Genomic DNA, 23203 nt, shown 5'->3' on the forward strand with positions numbered 1-23203 from the left:
ACATAACAAACACTACATAGCTATTAGAATGACTGGAACTCTCATATATTGCTGTTGGGAAAATAATATGGCAACACCATTTTGGAAAACAGTTTGGCAACTGCTTTTGAGGGGATGGGATTGTATCCCAGGGTACTTTACTACAGAGTTACTTCCCCACCCTTTTAATTTTGAGACAGGGTGCTTCAAGTTACCTAGAGTCTCAGAAAATTGTTGAGGTTGGCCTCCAACTTATGATCCACCTGCCTCAGCCTCCAGGGTTGCTTGGGTTACAGTCATGCTCATCACACCCAGGAACAATTGCTTATAAAACAACTGAAATACACTCAACATATAACCCCAGTGATTCCACTCCTAGTTATTTAATGATGAGTAAGAAAAACTTATGTTCACACAAAACTATAGTTGAGCAGCTTTATTCATAATCTTCAAAACCGTGGAAACACCCAAATGTCTTAGTGGATGGATAAACCAACTGTGGTATACCCACATAATGGGCTATACTACGCTGTGACAAAAACTGATGACCTATTGATATAAGCAATATCTTGACCAAATTTCTAAAGCATTACTAGGTAACAAAAAAAAAAAAATTGGACTCAAAAGCCTACAAGGTATATAATTTCATTTATAACATTCAGTAAAAGGCAAAATTAAAGAACAGAAAATAAATCAGTGGTGGCCAGAGGGCAGAAGTAGGAGTTGATCAGAAAAGCACAAGGGGGCTGGGGATGTGGCTCAAGCGGTAGCGCGCTGGCCTGGCGTGCGTGCGGCCCGGGTTCGATCCTCAGCACCACATACAAACGAAGACGTTGTGTCCACCAAGAACTAAAAAATAAATATTAAAATTTAAAAAAAAAAATTCTCTCTCTCTCTCTCCTCTCTCACTCTCTCTTTAAAAAAAAAAAAAGAAAGAAAGAAAAGCACAAGGGCAGGAATGGTGGGACATGCATGGAATTTGAGTTATCTGGAAAGTTGAGGAAGAAGGATCACAAATTTGAGGACAGCCTCAGCAACTTAGTGATACTCTGGTGTCAAAATTTTTAAAAAGCTGGATATGATGGCACACACCTGTGATCCCAGAGGCTGGGGAGGCTGAGGCAGGAGGATTACAAGTTCAAAGCCAGCCTCGGCAAAAACAAGTTGTTAAGCAACTCAGTGAGACCCTGTCTCTAATAAAATACAAAAATAGGGCTGGAATGTGGCTCAGTGGTCAAGTGCCTCTGAGTTCAATCCCTAGCACATACATACATACATAAAATTCATTTACAACAAAAAAGAATACAGAAAACAATTAGTGTTGGCGAGGATGTGGGGAGAAAGGCACACTCATACATTGCTGGTAGGACTGCAAATTGGTGCAGCCAATACAGAAAGCAGTATGGAGATTCCTTGGAAAACTGGGAAGGGAACCACCATTCGACCCAGCTATCCCACTCCTCAGTTTATACCCAAAGAACTTAAAAACAGCATATTAAGGGACACAGCCACATCAATGTTTGTAGCAGCACAATTCACAATAGCTAAACTGTGGAACCAACCTAGATGCCCTTCAGCAGATGAATGGATAGGGAAACTTTGGTTTCCCTACAGAAAATTACTCAGCATTCAAAGAGAATAAAATCAGAATAATAAGAAATATTTTGCCATATATCAAGTACAAAACAATGTTTACTATGATCCAGATTATCTAAACTATATTGATTAAAATGTTATTAAAAATGGAACAAATATAAACACATTTCTAGTGGTCACCTCATTATTAAGAGTTGAGCAATAAATCTGATGTCAGATGAATTAAAAATTTTAAATGAGCAACATTTAACATTTCTACTACATGGGGGAAGAATAAAGCTCTACTTTAACCTGCTTTTTTTTTTTTTTTTTTTGTACCAGGGATTGAACTCAGGAGCACTCAACTACTCAGACACATCCCCAGCCCTATTTTGTATTTTATTTAGAGAAAGGGTCTCAGTGAGTTGCTTAGTGCCTTTTTTCTTTCTTTCTTTTTAAATATTTTTTTTAGTTGTTGATGAACCTTTATTCTACTTATTTGTATGTGGTGCTGAGAATCGAACCCTGTGCCTCACGCACGCTAATGCTAGCCAAGTGCTCTACCACTGAGCCACAACTCCAGGATCCCCCCACCCCTTGCTTTTTGCTGAGGCTGGCTTTGAACTTGCTATCCTCTTGTCTCAGCCTCCCTAGTCGCTGGGATGGGATTACAGGCCTACACCACCATGCACAGCTTAACCTGCATTTTTACTTAAATGTGTTCCTCAAACTATTTTTATCTTATGAGTCAACTGACAGTATTTGATAAAATAAAATACAACTTCACTACTATACAATAAGCAATCTTCACAGAATCACCATCTACAGTTGAAGGGAGAAAAAAAAAAAAATCAAGACAATAAGAGCTAACACTGATTGACTCTGCCATGTGCCAGGTACAGTTGCAGGCATTTCAACTCCTATTAATCCATTTAATACTAACACATTGAATTCAGTACTATATCTCTATTTTACAAATGAGAAAGGTGAGGCACAGAAAATTAAGGAACTGCTGGGCACAGTGGCCCACGCCTAGAATCCCAGCAACTCAGGAGGCTGAGGCAGGAGGACTGACTGCAAGCTCAAAACCAGCTTCAGCAATTTAACAAGGTCCTTTAAGTAACTTACCAAGACCCTAACTCAAAAGGGTTGGGGATGTGGCCCAGTGGTTAAGGATCCCTGGGTTCAATCCCCAATACCAAATTTAAAAAAAAAAAAAAAAAAAAAAAACAGATTCACCAGATTTAAACCCATGAAATGTGGTTCCTGATTCTACCCTAAATCATGCTACAACAAATAACATGGGAGGGGGTGTGGCTCAGTGGTAGAACACTTGCCTTGCATATGTGAGGCACTGGGTTTGATTCTCAGCACCGCATATAAATAAATGAATAAAATAAAGGTCTGTCAACAACTAAAAAAAATTTTTTTTGAAAGAGAGAGAGAGAGACTTTTTAATATTTATTTTTTAGTTTTCGGTGGACACAACATCTTTATTTTATTTTATGCTGAGGATCGAACCCAGCACCCCGCGCATGCCAGGCGAGCACGCTACTGCTTGAGCCACATCCCCAGCCATAATTTTTTTTTTTTTTAATAGCAGCACAATTCACAATAGCTAGTCTGTGGAACCAACCCAGATGCCCTTCAATAGATGAATGGATAAAAAAAATGTGGCATCTATACACAATGGAGTACTATGCAGCAATAAACAATGACAAAATCATAGAATTTGCAGGGAAATGGATGGCACTAGAGCAGATTATGCTTAGTGAAGCTAGCCAATCCCTAAAAAACAAATACCAAATGTCTTCTTTGATATAATGAGAGCAACTATGAACAGAGCAGGGAGGAAGAGCAGGAAGAAAAGATTAACATTAAACAGAGACATGAGATGGGAGGGAAAGGGAGAGAAAAGGGAAATTGCATGGAAATGAAGGTAGACCCTCATTGCTATACAAAATTACATATAAGAGGTTGTGAGGGGAATGGGAAAATAAACAAGGAGAGAAATGAATTACAGTAGATGGGGTAGAGAGAGAAGATGGGAGGGGAGGGGAGGGGGGATAGTAGGGGATAGGAAAGGTAGCAGAATACAGCAATTACTAATAGGGCATTATGTAAAATTGTGGATGTGTAACCAACGTGATTCTGCAATCTGCATTTGGGGTAAAATTGGGAGTTCATAACCCACTTCAATCTAATGTATGAAATATGATATGTCAAGAGCTTTGTAATGTTGTGAACAACCAATAAAAAAAAAAGACAAAAAAGAGTATAAATTAGTGTAACTACTTTGAAAGACAATTCAGCATTATCAAGAAAATAAAAAGCCTGCTGTAAACCTAGCATATCCATTATTAGAGAAATATATGCTCTTGAGAACCAGAAAAAAAAAAAAAAACATTTCTTTTTTTTTTTTTTTAAGAGACAGTGAGAGAGGGAGAGAGAGAGAGAGAGAGAGAGAACTTTTAATATTTATTTTTTAGTTCTCGGCGGACACAACATCTTTGTTTGTATGTGGTGCTGAGGATCGAACCCAGGCCACACGCATGCCAGGTGAGCGCGCTACCGCTTGAGCCACATCCCCAGCCCAAAATTTTTTAAATATTATTTTTCATTGTAGATGGACACGTATCTTTATTTTTATTTATTTATTTTTATGTGGTGCTGAGGATCCAACCCAGGGCCTCCCGTATACAAGGCAAGCGCTCTACCACTGAGTACAACCCCAGCCCTAAATTTTTTTTTTAAATCACATCTCTAGATCCGACAATCAAAAAAGACTCATCTAGAATCACCAAATTCTCACAAATCATGACAGACTAAAATTCTGTGGTATGCTTATATATTACAGGTACCCCTGACACCTGCCACAAGTCTTCACACTGCCAGTGTGGAAATCAGCAGTATAACCCCCACTTACACTTATCCTTATCAGGCAAATGCTTCTGGAATAAATTCTCCAAGCTGACTGAAGGCAATACAATAATCACAGACATTTAGGAAGACTCAAAATCCAGCTGACTTTTGTCCTAAGAGAATTCTGTTTAAAAATTATTATAGGGCTGGGATTGTGGCTCAGCGGTACAGCGCTCGCCTAGCACAGGCGGGACCCGGGTTCGATCCTCAGCACCACATAAAAATAAAGGCAGGGGCTGGGGATGTGGCTCAAGGGGTAGTGTGCTCGCCTGCATGCATGCGGCCCGGGTTCGATCCTCAGCACCACATACAAACAATGATGATGTGTCCACCGAAAGCTAAAAAAATAAATATTAAAATTCTTTCTCTCCTCCCTCCCTCCCCCATCCCCCTCCCTCCCTCCCTCCCTCTCCCTCCCTCTCCCTCCCTCTCTCTCTCTCTCTCTCTTTAAAAAAATAAATAAATAAAGGCATTGTGTTGTGTCCATCTACACCTAAAAAATAAATTTAAAAAAATTATTATAACAGAGTTGGGATTGTAGCACAGTGGTAGTACACTTGCCTAGCATGAATGAGGCCCTGGGTTCCATTCCCAGCACCAGAAGAAAGGAAGAAAGGAACAAACAAACAAACAAACTACTGTTAACCAATGAAACAAGTCTGGGTGAAGTAGATCTATCAATATTGAATTTGCAGCCAGGCATGGTGGCACAAATCTGTAATTCCAGCAACTAGGAAGGCTGAGGCAGGAGGACTTCAATTCAAAGCCAGCCTCAACAATTTACCAAGATCCTGTTCTCAATAAAATGAGATGGTAAATGTAGTTCAGTGTTAGAGCACCCCTGAGTTCAATCCCCAGTACAGGGGGGAAAAAAAACAAATTTAAAAAAAATTTTTGTAGTTATAGATGAACAGAATGCCTTTATTTTATTTATTCATCTTTATATGGTACTAAGGATTGAACCCAGTAAGTGCCTTACACATGCTAGGCAAGCACTCTGCCACTGAGCTACAGCCCCAACCCCAATTTTTTTTAAATTGCAATGATCCAACAATTCCACACCTAGGTATGTTTATATAAACATATATGTAGGGCTGGGGATGTGGCTCAAGTGGTAGCACGTTCGCCTGGCATGCGTGCGGCCCGGGTTCGATCCTCAGCACCACATACCAACAAAGATGTTGTGTCCGCCGAGAACTAAAAAATAAATATTAAAAATTCTCTCTCTCTCTCTCTCTCTCTCTCTCTCTCTCTCTCTCTCCTCTCTCACTCTCTCTTTAAAAAAAAAAACATATATGTATACACATGCTTATGTATATGTGTATAGAGAAATAAAAACCTATGTCTAGGAAAAAACCTGTACATGAATGTTCACAGTGGTATTTTTCGTAATAGTCAAAATCTGAAAACAAATGACCATGAATTGATGAAATGGATAAGCAAAACATCATGTAGTCATATAAAATGAAAATACTATTTAAATATAGTACTGAAACATGCTACAACATTTATCAGTTTCAACTCCCAGCATCAAAAAAATAAAAAAATCAGTCAGCAATTTAGAAGATGTCCAATAAATGTTAGCTATTACTGTTACTGTGTTTATAATTTTTCAGCAAACTATGGGAAATCAAAAATGTTATTTAAATAATATAACAATAATAATGTAACTAAAAGACAGCCGGGTGTGGTGGAGCACACCTTTCCCAGCAGCTAGGGAGGCTGAGGCAGAAGGATAGAGAGTTCAAAGTCAGCCTCAGCAACATCGAGGTGCTTAGCAACTCAGTGAGACCCTGTCACTAATAAAATACAAAACAGGGTTGGCGATGTAGCTCAGTGGTTCCAGTGCCCCTGGGTTCAATCCCCAATACATAAAAAAAGACCATATAAAAATAATCTTAGATATGTACCAACAAACCATTGAACCATTACTCTATATAACAATGTGCATTTTAATTCTTTCTCTATTGTTTACTTTCAGTCTTTGAAGTGCATTTTCATGTATAAGTATTTCTTTTTTTTTTTATTTTTTTAATATTTATTTTTTAGTTCTCGGCAGACACAACATCTTTGTTGGTATGTGGTGCTGAGGATCGAACCCGGGCCGCACGCATGCCAGGCGAGCGCGCTACCGCTTGAGCCACATCCCCAGCCCAACATGTATAAGTATTTTGCGCTTTTTTTTAATTGAAAAATATTCTGCCTTCCACTGGACACAGTAGCACAGGCCTATAATTCCAGCAATTTGGGAGGCCATGGCAGGAGGATCACAAGTGCAAGTTTGAGACCAGTCTGGGCAATTTAGTGAGACTTATCTCAAAATAAAAAAAATAAAAAAAAGGAAAAAGAATTGGGGATGTAGTTCAGGGGCAAAGCACCCCTGGGTTCAATCTCTAGTATTAAAAAAAAAAAAAAAAAAAAAAAAGCTTCCAAAAACATGACAAAAGTTAGAATGAGAGTCTCTGCTAAGATACAACTAAAGTATAAAGCTGAGATTATAATCACTTCAATCAACAGACATTCAAAGAGAAGAGACCAAGGTGAGCAAGAAGAATCCTGGAAGACTTCTCATGGCAAGAGGGGTTTGAGCCTAAGCAACAGAGGGAAAAAGGACATCAGCTAAGATTTGCTCCTGCTGTCACCTAGCTGTCACTGGCCATCACTACCCACCAACCTCTCACTCCCATACACTCACCTGGAAGGACATATAGTGACTCAGAGGACAACAGGGTCTTGAGAGGTGAGGAAAGAAAGACCTAACAGAAGAGACCAGATCTCCTGGCCTTACCTCCCCCAATCCTGCTGCACACACTTTTCAATACACAGACCCATTTCCAAATATGCCTGTGGGCAAGTACCAGAAGAGCAGGCAAGCAAGCCTATTTACTATCACAAACCTAGGACACGCCTCTGTACTACTCATAGATCATGTTGCCCAACTTTTTAAAAATTCTTCTGGCTCTCATTAACTTCCTTTTAATTCTCATGTTTAACCTCTTCAGGTGCTCATACCTGAAAAGACATCACACTCGTTTCCCTTATAATCTTTACCTACCTGTTGGTACTGAACACACTGCCTTCTTTCAGATGCTTCCACTCTCGCTCTACACTTCTGACAGATCAAGGCCCAAAGAATTCTGAAGTGCTTCTGGATAGATCTTCCACCCAAGGCTAAAAACCCATCCAGATCCCACCATCACATCCTCTTCCAATCCATCCTGTTGTGCAAGAAGCCATGCTATACTTTCTAGCAGACCACTGACATCCTATCCCACTGCTGTCAGATCTTCTGACTGATTCTCAGTACCCAAATTGAACATCTGAAACGGATGGGGGGGGGGGGTTCAGACCACCTCACAAGTCACTCTCTCAGTCTGGGGGAAAGGGCTACAGCAGGGGCTTAACCATATCTTTGTGAGGTGATGTCGGTGTGATGCACACATGTGCATGGCGCTGATGGGAATACAGCCTATCCCTTGGGTGTCCCAGGAGTGAAAAAAGTCTGAGGTCACCAGTCTGGCCCAAGCCTTATTCGACAAATGAGGGAGGAAATAAATGGCTCTGGCTTGTTTCTCTAGGAACTGCCCAACACAACATACAATGGAACTTTACAGTTTGTTTCCTATTCACATTCTCAGGCTCTTCCAACTGCCCACTTGTTACTATCAGTGCCTGAGCTCATGCTGCTCACTCCCTCCCTCAGTCTGTCCTTACCATCCACAAGCCCATCCAGGAAGCATCTGCCCACACCAACCTCCCTGAGCCTGGTATGATCTTGCCTTCCTTTAAATCTCCACTGTACTTTGTACCTCACTTGTAGCAATCAGGAATTACATGTATACTGAAAAGATATTTGGCTGACACTGCTGGGAATCAATACTGCCAAACCAGTAGCAAATTCTGTTTCAGATGAATCTATAGTTTATTCATGGCATGTCTGCCACTGATCTCCACTGTGGACATAAATCTTTTAAGTCTCCCAGGATAATGCCAGGGTTTTTGTTTTCTGAAGTGATCAGAGGTTCCAAATTTCAAAATTGCAGGTAAGTATTCTTAGAAATTTCACACAAGTTAAATGCAAGAACCACTGTTTCAAGTATAATTTTTTTCAAATATAATTTTCAAATATAATTTTTTTAAATTAGCAAATGCTTCATTTCAGAGTGCTTAGAAAACTTTACCAAGTGCCTATTCAAAACAGATTTTCTATATAATCTTTCTCAATGCATTAGCAAAGTAGCCTATTTACCAAAATAATTCTAAATTTTATAAATAAAAATAATAAAGGTTTTATTCATTTAAATGTCTCTAGTGTAAGCTGAACAAGATGATTTCAAAGTTGACATTCCTACGTAACATTTGTCATGGGAATATCTTAGGTATCCATTTAAATTTTTCCTTCTTTAAGGAAAACATTTCATCTCCAATGAATAAACTTCTTTAAATCTATGGCTTTAGCAATGTAAGCCAATGTCTTTGTATCAACAATTGTAAAGTACTCAATACATAGTACTACAAAGTACCCAACAGATAGATGAATGAGCTATTTTTAATACTAGGAATTTAATTAGTGCTTATGCCAACAATCTAAAATACAAAAACTAACCCACTTACTGTAAATTATCAATAAAATAAATTCCTCTTTTAGCCTTGACACTACATAGAATTCATATCCACCAACTCTATTTTTTTATTGCTCTTGGGATATCTTACACACATATACACAAATACCTGACAGCTTTCCTTTCAGGAAGTACAGATAATGAAACTAATCTTTAGCCTGAACAACTCACTGCCATGCTTTGTTACTCATTTTAGGCCAGTGGACATATTCTAATAAGTTCAGAACACAAAATGTAACATTCAAAAGGCAAAACATTCAAATTAACACCACATCCAATAAAAGGAGAATGCCTGCAAGCCTATGAAACAGCAGTTCAAAATAGTTAACTCTCCATTAGAAACATTCACTAGTCAAACTGTCTATCAAAATCTAATGAGACCAATTGTTAAGCTTCCTAAATCCAAAGTATTTAAGTTATGGTATCCACTATAGAATTATCAAAACTTCACTTATTACAAATTCTCAGCTACTAACAATGATTTGTCCAACCAATCTTTGATGAGTATCTGCTATGTGTAAAACACTGTTAGGAGATGCTGAGTGTATACAAACACCTTACCCCTAAGGAGTTAATAATTTCATATAAACATAGGGCAAGTATATACAAGATAGGTTACAAGTGTCACTAAGAACAAAAAATCACAGAAGTATCAGAAATATACAAGTTTTGTTTTGTTTTGTTTTTTTTAAGGACAACTACCCACAATAATGGAATTCAGCATATACACAGCCATCAATCCTAAATATTATTGGCTGGGCCTTCAGGTAGGAATTAAAGTTAGCTGAACTGCTCTGCCAAAATGCCTCAATCCTAACTTTAAAAAAACTTCTTCCCTAGTGTCTGTCATTCAGTCTCCATGTTTGAATTCCAGGTTCTTGGTACAATGAGGATCAACATGTGATTTCTTAAAGTAAAACCTATTACTATAAAAGATACACTAAAACTAACTTGGCAAGAAATGAAAGTTGCAAACAGTCCCTTCTACATACAAGACATAAACCCTTGACACTCATTCATTCCCTTCCTTCTCCCTGCCAGCATCTCCCCACCACAAGACAGGTAACTATTCTTTTCAGAAAAAAATTACCTTGTCTTATTTGATGTTATGACTACCTAAATGTGTTTAATCTGGCCTAATATCCATACTTAACCCAGTAAGAATTTAAACATTCATAAAAATGTTTCAAAGTAACCATTCCTACTACTCTATAGTCTCTCAGAAAGTGACAGGACACACATTAATTGCCTCCCATTTACTCAAAAACTTTACTTTTGTAAATGAATTACAACTGGATTCTAATTTAGTTAATCCAGGTAAACAAAAATATAAAGGAAAAGCCTGTTAAATTGTTGCTATAGGTTGTTTTTTTCACAATGTAGTAAAGCACAACTATGTATTCACTACAAATCAGTAATTGTGTGTGGCTTTTTTTTTTTTTTTTTTTTTTAACAAAATGCATCTCAGCACCAGCCTGGAGAAACTTTTCTGTGAGAAAACAGGTGAGACTTCACCATGGAGAAATTCATTACAGTTCCAGGGAGGACTTTTTCCTCAAAAATAGAATGAAAAGAAAAAGTCATTTTGTAATCAATCTGACCCTGCTGCTGTGACTTCAAAAGTTCATCTCCAGCAATTATGTCTGGATGATCAACCGCACATCTTCTGCAACAGGTGCCACAGAACTTGCATTTCCCAAACAAAGCAAAGGGATCACATCAGGATCCACGTTCCTGAGGCTTTGCATTTTACTTCAGATTTAACCAAAACGATTCTGAATCGGATGGATTACTAAATTAGGCTTGGTTTGGTTTGGTTTCTGACTTTGTTTTTTAACCAGCCATTGACTAACAACTGTTGCACGCGCCCATTAGCACTTGAATACAAACACACACACACACACACACACACACACACACACACACACACACACGACCAGATAAGGATCCCCTACCATCTCAACTGATCATTTCCTTAACATAATTTTTAAACCGCATAACTAGGGGTGAGAAGGGAAGCATGTTTTGTGTGTATTTGGGTGCCACAAACCGTCTCAATCCTTAATACCCTTTTAAGGAACAGACAGACAATAAAAATCTACAAGAAACCACATTAGAAATGCAAAGAGGTTTGCAAAACAAGAGGCTTCCTTCATTCTAAAAAGCCCACACCAAAACAAGGGGAGAAAAATGAACGCAATGGGTGTGTGTGTGTGCCAAAGTTTCAATCCTGCCGGTGGAGACACTGCACTGGCACAAATTTTGAAGAGGAAAAGGGGGGGGCTGGGGGGTGAGAAAGAAAGCGAGCGAGTGTGTGGCCTGCAAACTGCAACAATGCAATCTCCATTTTGAACAATGCGCCTCTTTCCTCTTGTAAATCTAGTTTTTTGCCACTTGATGTGTCGTCGCATTTCCCCTCCGTTCGGGGGGCGGGCGGGGATGGGGGGAGACCGGAGCAGGATGCACTCACTGCACACGAGAGGGAGTGAGCGAGGGGGGAGGGGGAGGAGGTGGGGAAGGAGGCTGCAGCGACCGGCCTGGGTGGGTACCTGGAGTGCTGCTGTAGGTGCTGTGGCTCCTGAAGCTGCTTTCCGTGCAGTAACTGGCGTCGTCGTCATCATCTTCCATCTCCTCCGGATAATCCGAGTCATCCTCGTCTTCCTCCATCTCATCTTCCTCTTCCTCCTCGGAATCCTGGGTCTCCTCGGCGTCGCCGTCCTCCTCCTCCTCTTCCTCCTCCTCCTCCTCGGAGACCATGTCCTCCTCCTCCTCCTCCTCCTCGCTCTCGTGGTCATCGTACACCACTTTGTTGACGGCCCTGCGGGCCGGGGTGGTCCGGGCCAGGTGGCCGCCGCCGCCCCCGCCCCCCGTCCTGCCGCCCCCGCCTCCTCGCCCCCCCCGGCCCGGGGCGCTGGTGCTGGGGGGGGCCGGCGGCGGCGGCGGCGGCGGCGGCTTCCTCCGGCTACTGCTGCCCCCCCTGGGCGAGCTCAGCCGCGTCTTGGGCGCCACCTCAGCCTGGGCGGCGGCCCACCTGCCCCGGCTGCTGCCGCGGTGCCGCGAGCGGAGCCCCCCGATGGGTCCGGACGTGGGCGGCGGCGGCGGCGGCGGCGGTGGCGGGGCTGGGGCGCAGCGCTCCGCAGCGGGAGCCGCGGGCTGCTTGGGCGGCCTGCCCCGCCGGCCCCTCATGTCGGAGCCGCGGCGGGGGGAGAAGGGAAAGCGGAGGGGGGAGGGGCGGGCGCAGGGGGCGGTGGGGGGCGCTGGGGCCGGGTGGGGAGGCCTGCGGGGCCGGGCGGGAGGGGCCCGGCCGGCGGAAGCGGGTGGAGGGAGAAGGCTCAGTCCGAATTGCTGGGGCCCCACTCCGGATCGCCTTCAGCCGCCATCTTGTTTCTTCCCTCTCGCTCGGTGACTGGGGGAACCGACAGCGGCCGCAGGCCCGGAGAGCGGTCACGTGAGCTGCGCCGCCGACGAGCCTGGGACGGAGCGAGGGCGCGCGGCGGCCACTAGGGGGAGCGCGGGAGCGACGCGTCGGGGGCGGGGAGCCCTGGAGCCCGGGCTCGGCTCGGAGCGGAGAGAGGGGCGCGCCGCTCGCGAAATGCCCCAGCCGGAAGCCTCGGGGGGGGGGGGGGGCGGGGGGGACCAAAGTCCCCGCCCGGTCCCGGCTGGAGCCCGAACGCGGCACAGCCACCTCCGCGACTCGTACACGAGGTTAGGAGATGCCCCAGGTAGTCGTGCCCCTCGCGCCCCCGTGGGGAAACCGATGCGCTTTCGGAGCCCTAGAGGGTGTCGAGGGGGAAGACCCCAGCGACCTAAGGTGCCAGGCAGCTCCAGCGACGGAGGGAAATTGGGGGCCGGGGAGGAGAGCCCCCGGAATGTGAAACTGCGAAGGCTGGGTTGTAGAGTCCTGAAACTGATCCCAATGACCGCTGCTGGGGGACTGCCAGGAACCACACCCGGGGCTGCGGGACCCCGAGGGAGAGTCACTCTGGATCGTGGCACTGGGTCCCCATCCGGAAAGCCTCTGATGACCTTCAGAACGCAGCCACGTTCCGGCATCTCCTCCCCTTTCCCGAAGACCCAGCTAGGAACTCTGCCACCTCGGCCAGAACTTGCCTCGCTCCCCTTCGCGGTGGAAGGTGGCATCTCGCCTAAAGTCTACTTCAAGATGTTATGTTTGTATTAATTGGGAAACAGCTTTAATTTCTTTACCTGACAAGCCACTAGGTCTCAGCTCGGCCCCTAGAACGAACCACGACGACGAAATTTCAGGCACACACCCCAAATCAGGAGGACTCCTGGGGCCAAGGTTAGCTCTGGGGATGAGAGAGGTTTTACAAACCTATATTAATATCTATTGAAATATGAGACAACCAAAGAGCAAATTAAAGAAAAATAGTTAATAGGGTTCTGCCCACTAATTGCCTTACTACAGTCTGGTTAGGAAAATAAAACACATATATGAAGTGAAAATTAAGCCGGAAGTGGTAGCGCCTGCCCATAATCCGAGCTGCTAGGGAGGCTGAGGCAGGAGGATTCCGAGTTCAAAGCCAGTCTCAGCAATTAAGAGAGGCTCTAAACCACTCAGACTGTGTCTTTAAATAAAATATAAAAAGGACTGAGGTTGTGACTCAGTGGTTTAAACGCCCCTGGGTTTAATCCCTGGTAACAAAATACAAGCAGTAGCCAAACCGTGGTCCATACCTATAATTCTAGAGACTCAGCGATTGGAAAGGATTAGACAGGAGGATTGCAAATTGTCCAGACCAGCCTCAGCAACTTGGATCCTGGATTCTGTCTCAAAAAGGACTGACGATGTAGTTTAGTGGTAAAGCATCTTAGATTCAATTCCCACTACCAATAAATAAATAAAATACAAGGACTGATTGCCAAATGTATTCACTGTAATTCAGTTGCACATCAAGGATAACAAACATACCTACAGGGACCAGATAAGTAATGAAAAGTGGGCAAGGTGATGGATTTGGCAAACAAAAGTGTTCATATTTTGTTTAATGAAAGCAGCTATGGGAATGCAGCCCTAAAATGGCTAGAGAATTTTCAAGAGAATATAAAAATGTGGTTTTCACATGAACTCTTGATTTTTAAATGTTGGCAAAAGTCAGATTCGTTAAAATATATGTGGTACAGGCTGGGTGCAGTGGCACATGCTGGTAATCCCAGAAGTTTGGGAGGCTGAGGCAGGAGGATCACAAATTAAAAGCCAGCTTCAGCAACTTAGTGAGGCCCTAAGTTAACTTAACAAGACCCTGTCTCAAAATAAAATATGAAAAGGGCTGGGGATGTGACTCAGTAGCATCCCTGGGTTCAACTCCTGGTATCAAAAGGAAAAAGAAAAAAAAAGATATATATATATATGGGGGGGACAGATACAGCCCAAAGTCCACAGAGTCTATAAGTTTACTTATAGACTTATAAATGGAATTTAAGCTCTCAAGCTGTTACCTTCTACCTGGCTCAAATTCCTGATGATTCGTAGGCTGTTCCACTGTTCTAAGAAGCTAACTACTTCTGGTTGTTGGTGTGTACAATAAGGTTAGTGAATCTAATAGGACAGTCTTCTTTCACTGTGAAGTTGATTCATTAAGCAATGAATGCAACTCATGTTATTGAGTTAGGTATTCAGTAAACCCACATCGGGTGATGCTGGTAAAAGCGCAGCTAGCAGGAAAAGCAGATCCAAATTCAGTATAAACACTTTCCCATGATACTGACTCACCGTCCCTCCATGATAGAGTCCATTTTTTTTTTTAAGAGAGAGATTGAGTGAGAGGGGGGAGAGAGAGAATTTTTTTAATATTTATTTTTTAGTTCTCGGCGGACACAACATCTTTGTTGGTATGTGGTGCTGAGGATCGAACCCGGGCCGCACGCATGCCAGGCGAGCGCGCTACCGCTTGAGCCACATCCCCAGCCCTGATAGAGTCCATTATAATGATTCCTTTTTTTTTTTTTTTTTTTTTTTGTAAAGAGAGAGTGAGAAGAGAGAGAGAGAATTTTTAATATTTATTTTCTAGTTCTCGGCGAACACAACATCTTTGTTGGTATGTGGTGCTGAGGATCGAACCCGGGCCGCACGCATGCCAGGCGAGCGCGCTACCGCTTGAGCCACATCCCCAGCCCATAATGATTCCTTTTTAAATGGGCACTCCACAGTGGCAACAGCCAGGTTAGCCTGGGGGAGAAACCTATGATGAGCCTGTCATAACCTCTGTCCCAGCCTCATTGCCATTTTGTTCAGGTCCTCAGTAGGCAGGCACTGGCTTGACTAGGGGAGGAGCTTGATTTATGTCCACAGGTGGCTCTGTCCATCCACTTGCTCCTTATAGTTTCTTTAGCAATGAGAATATTTTGATAAGCATTCAATATGAGACACAAATACTCTCTAAGTCTAATCCGAGATGTTCTACATCCTCACCCCCAAACCTCCTTGTCACCAATCTGGGTTCATTACCACCTGGTCCCTGGGTTGAACAGTCTTTCTTATGGCAAAGAGAATCATAAGAGTACAACTCAAGTTGCCGAGTGATGGCGCGCACCTGTAATCCCAGCTGCTTGTGGGGGAATAGACAGGAGTATCGAAAGTTCAAAGCCAGCCTTAGGAAAAGCAGGATGCTAAGCAATTCAGTGAGACCCTGTCTCTTAATAAAATATATAATAGGGCTGGGGATGTGGCTCAGTGGTTGAATGCCCTGAGTTCAATCCCAGATACCAAAGAAAAAAAATTGTACAACTCAAACCTCCATCCACTAGGAAGGTTTCTTCTTGCCCCTGTCTTCCAAGAACACAAAGTGTAGTTCTGCCGTTTCCAGTTATGCCATCCATAGGTCCCCTGGTCATGGGGAGTTCTCCAGAAGGGCATGGTTGTGAATTGAGGGAGTGGTGGCAATGAGATAATAAGATGAGAACAAACATGCTTGGTGTTGCACTACATCTGTGCTTCACTGGAACTTGTTCAGACCTGCTCATATATACCATGCTTCCTGGGGAAAGGAGTACTACTGGGCAATTTATGGCTAAGTGGAACAGACACTCAGTTCATAGTAAGCTACACAGGTATGTGGTCACCTGGCTTTTCATCTTTGTCAGGGCCCAGGGGCAATATAAAAGCAATTTCCAAAGAGAAGAATAGTTATTAGCCAAAGAGAGCAAGACTTGGTTTCAAACTCTAAGTAGATCCATAGTGATGTTCCTTTGGGGGTTTGTCATAAGCTCTGTACAGCATCCCAGAGTGTGACTGTGAATGGGGGATCACTGGATACCCAGGATCAGGAGGCCCAATTGCACTGCAGTCTGGATCTGCTGAAGAACCTCCTGCTCTGCCTTGTGGCTCAACATTAGCAAGCTTCAGGTCACTTTGAAAATGGCATAAAGGAGCACATGCAGATGTGGTATATATAAATCCAAAGACAGCTGCCAAGCACCCAATACTGTCAAAAGAAACCACACCGCCCACAGTCCTTGAATTCTTCACATCCATTACATGTCTTTTGGCTACAAGCACTCCTCTAGACACTTGCCTTTAATTCCAAGTGACATGGGTGATTTTGTTGAATTGTGTTTCCACTGTTTGCCAACAGTGGTGTGTGAATGGCACTCGTTAGAATCACATACCTAAATAATAGATGCATTATCTTTACCCTCAGCCCCAAAGAGGAGACTAAAGATCACAGACCGCCCCAGTCCATTTCTCTGAGAACTATCTCTACAGCCACTCTGATACCCATTTGTCAGTAAGGTCCTTGATGGCAAGCAACAGAAACCAGCCCTGCCTACTTCCATGCATAGAATCACTGCGAGCGCCCAGGAATAAGGCTCTGAGGCTTTGCAGCCAGAAAGGGTTCAAAATCAGGCTACAGATTTGGACCAAGAAGACAGCAAGACTGCTGCCACCTGGCACAAGGCCCAGCTTCCCTGGTAAGTGCCAAGGCTGCATGCTGGCCAGTGATTCTTAGCCGTGCTCACCTCCGATTAAAAGGTTGAGGTAGAGGGCTAGGAGAGCTCAGTGGTAGAACATGTATGGGGCCTGGTTCAATGCCCAGCACCACAAAAATACAAAAATAAAAATAGAAAAAGGCTGAGGCATGTGTGCTTGAGTCCAGGGTCTAGCCATGGAGAGTCCAAACCCAGCATCTCTGCTCCCTTAACTGGCTGCAGGCTTCACCTCCTAATGGAGGGATGCCTTAAATTTACCTGGGAGGAGATTCAGACTGGATAGAAAATTAGACCTTAAGTCATTCAATGCTGAGCCCTGAGATCCTCACAAATCAAGAGGCTGGGTTAGAATGGAACCCTGAGTCTCAATACTTTTTTTCCAAAGTTTCCAATACTTTTCACGTTAAAGCACCCAGTGAAAATTAGAGGAGCATATGGAACGTGGTTTTTAAAATTCTTTACAGGATATAATTATAATAAAAATTTTAAAATAGCCTTAGAGAAGATACTAAGTGTTAAAAAAAAAAAAAAGGTATTTAAAATACAAAATAGGGTTGGGGATGTGGCTCAGTTGTCAAGTGCCCCTAAATTCAATCCCCAGTACCAAAAAAAAAAAAAAAAAGCTCTCCCGCCCCCCATAGTGGGGATTAACTCTAGGGCACTCTACCACTGACCTACATCCCCAATCCTTTTCATGTTTTTGTTTTTCTTTGAGACAGGGTGTTGCTAAGTTGCCTCCTACTTGTGGTTGTCCTGCTTCAGCCTCCTAATAATTGGGTTCACAGGCGTGTGCCAGCATGCCCGGCCTCATCAAGAGTCTTTAACTGTGATTTCTTTAAATAACAAGTGACTATTTACAATGATAGGTGATTAAGGAAAAAAAAATTAAAAACATCAAACTAACTTTTTTATAACTATTCAAGCATTTACAACAGTAGAAATTATATTTAAGTTATTTATACTCAGGCTAGGGAAGTGGCTCAGTAGTAGGGAACTTTCCTGGCATGCAGGAAACTATGGGTTTGATTCCCAAAACTGAGAAAGAAAGAGAGAGGGAGAAAGAGAAATAAATAAAGGAGAAGGAGAGGGAGGAGGGGAGAAAGAGAGAGAGAAGGAGAAGGAAGGAGGAAAATGAGAGAGGTACAGAGAGAGAGAAAGAAAAACAGCTAGATTTTTCCATGTTTAATGGCATAAGCATGTAATCCCAGTGATTTGGGAGGCTGGGGCAGGAAGATCACAAATTTGAGGCCAGCCTCAGCAATTTAGTGAGACCCTGTCGCAAAATAAAAATAAAATTTAAAAACTGACCCGGGTGTGGTGGTGCACACCTGTAATTCTAGTGGCTCAGGAGACTGAAGCAGGAGGATCACAATTTAGCGAAACCCTAAGCAACTTAGTGAGAACCTGTCTCAAAATAAAATATAAAAAGGGCTGGGGATGTGGCTCCATGGCTAAGCACCTTGGATTCCATCCCTGGTACCAATTAATAATAATTATATTATTATTATTATTATTATTATTATTTAAAAACTGGGGATGTAACTCAGTGGTAAAGTACCCTTGGGTTTAATTCCCATTGCCCAAAAAACATTATATTTAATCCTCTTTCCTTTCATTGACAAACATACTGAGAAAATTTTTTGAGGATTTTAGATCTAATCACATGTTTTCCTAGCTAATATTTCAATATCATGATGAGCTGGGCATAGTGGCACACACCTATGATCCCAGCAACTGGGGAGGCTGAGACAGGAGGATCGAAAGTTTAAAGTCATCCTCAGCGAAAGCAAGGCAAAAGCAATGAGTGAGACCTTGTCTCTAAATAAAATACAAAATAGGGCTGGGTGGCTCAGTGGTCTAGTGCCACTGAGTTTAATCTCTGGTACCCCCCAAAAAAAAAAAAAAAATCAATAACATGATGAAGCTCTTATAGAACACATATACATTATCAGAACAGCCACCTCCCAGCTTAGACATGCTTACTGAGTGCTTCATCACCACAAATACACAAATTATCCAATATAAAAGTGTGCAAATAGTCTCTGAGTTGCCTGAACCAGAACCCCCATCACACACGCCACTCACACACCCACGCACACTATCCCTTCCTGCACACTAACTTGTTCTTCATACTCTTTGGGAACCTAGGTCAAAAACTCTTCCAGTATCTCTATGAGCCCCTTATTTATGCAGGCAATGATGTCATGTGCACCTGGCTCCTGATGGTGGCCTCGTGCTCAGCAGCTACCCTACTCTGTGGTTGATCAGAGAATGAGGTTGTAATCAATAGAAGTGACTGATCTAGAGGCTCCAGGTGCTCTGAGGGCTCTATCTATCCATGTCCCATTTGCTGTGCACTGTGGGTGCTACCGCTCCCTAGTTGGCAAGGTCTGGATGAGATCATCTCCAAGCTTTCTTCCAAGGCGAACATCTGTGATTACGATCCTGTGTGGCTCCTACTGAGATGTGCTGAATTTGGCTTATTGATAGGAGATAATGAGGAGGAAACGTCCTGAAGATGGTTTGAAGTGTGGACTGGAGCTCTAGCAGGATTGAGACTGGAAGTACAATTTGGGAATCAACCTTATTGAAATGAAAATGGCCGCCAGACTCGATGGGGTAGTGCACTCCTGTAATCCCAGTGATTTAGAAGGCTAAAACCGAAGGATTTTTATGTTCAGGGCCAGCCTTTGCAGTTTAGCAAGATTCTGAATTAAAATAAAGAATAAAAGAGGGGCTGGGGATGTGGCTCAAGCGGTAGCGCGCTCGCCTGGCATGCGTGCAGCCCGGGTTCGATCCTCAGCACCACATACCAACAAAGATGTTGTGTCCGCCGAGAACTAAAAAATAAATATTAAAAATTCTCTCTCTCTCTCTCTCTCTCTCTCTCTCTCTCTCTCTCTCTCTCTCCTCTCTCACTCTCTCTTTAAAAAAAAAAAAAAAGAATAAAAGAGGGGTTGGGGAATGTAGCTCAATGGTAAAGCACCCCTGGGTTAAATCCCCATACCAAAAAAGAAAAAGAAAATGAAAATGGTGGCCAGGTGGATTAATGGAAGTATATATATATAATTTTTTTTTAAAGAGAGAGGTGAGAGGGAGAGAGAGAGAGAATTTTTAATATTTATTTTTTAGTTTTGGTGGACACAACATCTTTGTTGGTATGTGGTGCTGAGGATCGAACCTGGGCCGCACGCATGTCAGGCGATCGCGCTACCTCTTGAGCCACATCCCCAGCCCCTAATGGAAATATTATAGAAGACAGTGCAGAGAGAGAGAGAGATAAGAGCACCTCATGGTGAAATCACCTGCATTTGGGAGCTAGAAGAAGAGAAGAGGTCAGGAATGGTAGTTCATGCCCATAATCCTGGGGGCTCAGGAGACTGAGGCAGGAGGATCACAAGTTCAAAGCCAGCCTCAGCAAAAGTGAGGTGCTAAACAACTCAGTGAGATCCTATCTCTAAATAAAATACAAAATAGGGCTGGGGATGTGGCTCAGTGGTCAAGTGCCCCTGAATAAAATCCCTAATAGCCCCCATTCTCCACCCCCACGAAAAAAAAAAGGAAGAAGCGGAGGAAGAGTAGTCCATTTGATGAGATAGGAAATGATCATCCAGTATTAATACTGGCTTTGCGGTAAGTCACTGCCAAATTGAAAACCAAGGACAGATTGTAAAAACCACACCCCAAAGTTTGTGAACCTCAAATCCTGGTTTCCTGGGTCTTATGTCTTTGGCCACTCCCCTCAGGTTTTTTTGTTTGCTTGCTCGCTTGTTTGTTTGTTTGTGGGTGTGTGTCGGGGGCTTCCACCCTACTTACAGTTCCCCCAGACTATCTCTCCCCTCTGACAGCCACTGCAGTTGCCAACCAATGCACTCAGGGGTCCCGGACCAGCACCTCTTGTCTAGACCTCTTGTTTCTCAAGCTATTTTTTCCCTAGTTTTCTCACTTCCCTGGTGCCAGGGATAAAAGTCCCACCATTCTGCTCACTCTGTCCCCTCGATAGTCCGCCACTACCTGTTTGGGGAGAAATACAGCTTGACTCCAGCTGAGAAAACAAACCTGAAGTCCCTAAAAATCATGCAACTATGGAAGTACCCTGCACAGGGAAACTGGGTGACCAACTGAACCCACCGTGCCAAGGCCATCCCCAGTTTTAGCACTAAAATTCTTGCATCCCAGACAAACTGGGTGGTTGGTCACCCCACTTGAAGGTGTCCTTTGTGAAGCACGGAAAAGGAAAAAGTTTGGCAAAAGGATGACTGTCCCCATCAAGCACACACATTTCATGAATGCTTGGGAGTCCCCAGGGCCTTTGCAAGGATCTATAAGAACAGGTGGGTGCAACGAGGCAGAGAAATTTGAGTATAAGGTTAACTTGACTTCATTTAAGCCCACAGGCTGGAGAGTCCAGGGTCTTTTTTGGATCTATTTACGTAGCCAAGAACACATCACATACACAATTTTCTCTAGTTCTTTTTCTACCTGTCATTCTATCAAGCTTTATTATTATTATTATTATTATTATTATTATTATTATTATTTATTTTTTTTATTTGGCACTGGGGATTGAACCCACTGACCCACTGAGCTGCACCCTCAGCCTTTTTTTTTTTTTTTTTAGTATTTTATTTAGAGACAGGGTTTAGCTGAGTTGCTTAGGGCCTTGCTAAGTTGCTGAGGCTGGGTTTCAACTCTGGGTCCTCCTGCCTCAGCCTACTGAGTGGCTGGGATTACAGCATGCACCACCATACCCGGCACCATCAAGGTCCTTAATATGTTTCAGAAATTTTCACATGATAAACACATCTTTGTGCTGTTAAAAAAACAGAATTACCTCTAGGCGTGGTGTTGCACATTTGTAATCCCAGCAGCTCGGGAGACAGAGGCAGGAGGATCTCAGGTTCAAAGCCAGCCTCAGCAATTTAGTGAGGCACTAAGCAACTCAGAGAGACCCTGTCTCTAAATAAAATACAAAATAGGGCTGGAGATGTGGCTCAGTGGTTGAGTGCCTCTGAGTTCAATTCCCAGTATCAAAAAAAAAAAAAAAAATTACCAGGCTGGGGTTGTGGCTTAGTGGTAGAGCACTTGCCTAGCATGTATGGGGTCCAATTCTCGGCACCACATATAAACAAGTAAATAAATAAAGGTCCATCGATAACTAATAAAGATATATATTTTTTAATTACCAAAATGGGGCTGGGGTTGTGGCTCAGCGGTAGAGCACTCACCTAGCACGTGCGAGGAGGCACTGAGTTTAATCCTCAGCACCACATAAATATAAATAAAATAAAGGTATATGTCCAACTACAACTGAATAAATAAATAAATAAATAAATACACCCAAGAATTTACTATAACCATTTTAATCGGCTTTATTTATTTATTTACTATACTGGGGATTTAATCCAGGGGCACTCTACTGCTGAGCTACATCCCCAGTGCTTTTTAAGTTTTGTAGAGATAAGGCCTTGCTAAATTGCTGAGGCTGGCCTCTAATTTGTAAACCTTCTGCCTCAGCCTCCAGAGTTACAGGGATTACAGGCGTGCAGCACTGTGCCTGGCTTGAAATCAGCATCACTGTACAGCTTTTAAAATATGTTGATGGTTAATTTTGGTTAGTTCATCACCACATCTTTTGCCTGGCTTTGGTCTACTGAGTTTCTTCTCAGAGAAATACCTATGTATGCCTTTTATTTTTGGTTATGTGTGCTGTTCAAGTGGCCACCTGTGACTCTCATCTGCACCTCTCTGGCTGTGTTAGATTTGCTTGTTTACACATCCAGTGCACCTACAGGTGGAGGTCAGACTTCATCTGGTCCATGCCCTTCGAGCCAGCCTGTGTGTTATGGGAAAGGTGCAAGAGAAACTTGTTGAATGTACAAAAGAGAACACAGCTCAGTAAAGGGAAGGATTATTTCTGGATTGAGGAGACTAGGACCACCTGACAGGTGAGGACAGACAGTATGGAAGGTGGTATCCTCAGGAGTTGGGGAGGACTTGAGCCAAGAAAGCATGCTGTTCTGGGCTTTGCAAATAAAGGACCCATGAGATCATTTTTTTTACCCCTGCTGCATGCTGGTAGGCATACAATGCTACTGTGGATGAGACAGAGAAGGTAGACTTCTATGAGGTGACATTTGAGCCACAACCTGAAC

General features: G+C 43.1%; 1 protein-coding gene across 12 annotated transcripts in view; it reads right to left on the bottom strand.

Moving 5' to 3' along the window:
- BPTF (bromodomain PHD finger transcription factor) overlaps nt 1-12523 on the bottom strand; it is a 136250-nt gene extending 123727 nt beyond the window's left edge. For 6 of the 12 annotated variants that reach the window (XM_081271477.1, XM_081271476.1, XM_081271471.1 and 3 more), the window contains exon 1: nt 11648-12523. In XM_081271477.1, the coding sequence (XP_081127603.1) occupies nt 11648-12284 (637 nt within the window). In that variant the 5' untranslated portion in view covers nt 12285-12523. The remainder of the gene's footprint in view (nt 1-11647) is intronic. The other 6 variants (XM_081271469.1, XM_081271467.1, XM_081271475.1 and 3 more) reach the window with 2 other exon arrangements.
- Nucleotides 12524-23203: the final 10680 nt, after the last annotated feature.

The sequence above is a fragment of the Spermophilus citellus genome, assembly GCF_964194105.1.
Source record: "Spermophilus citellus genome assembly, chromosome: 17".
NCBI lineage: Eukaryota > Metazoa > Chordata > Mammalia > Rodentia > Sciuridae > Spermophilus > Spermophilus citellus.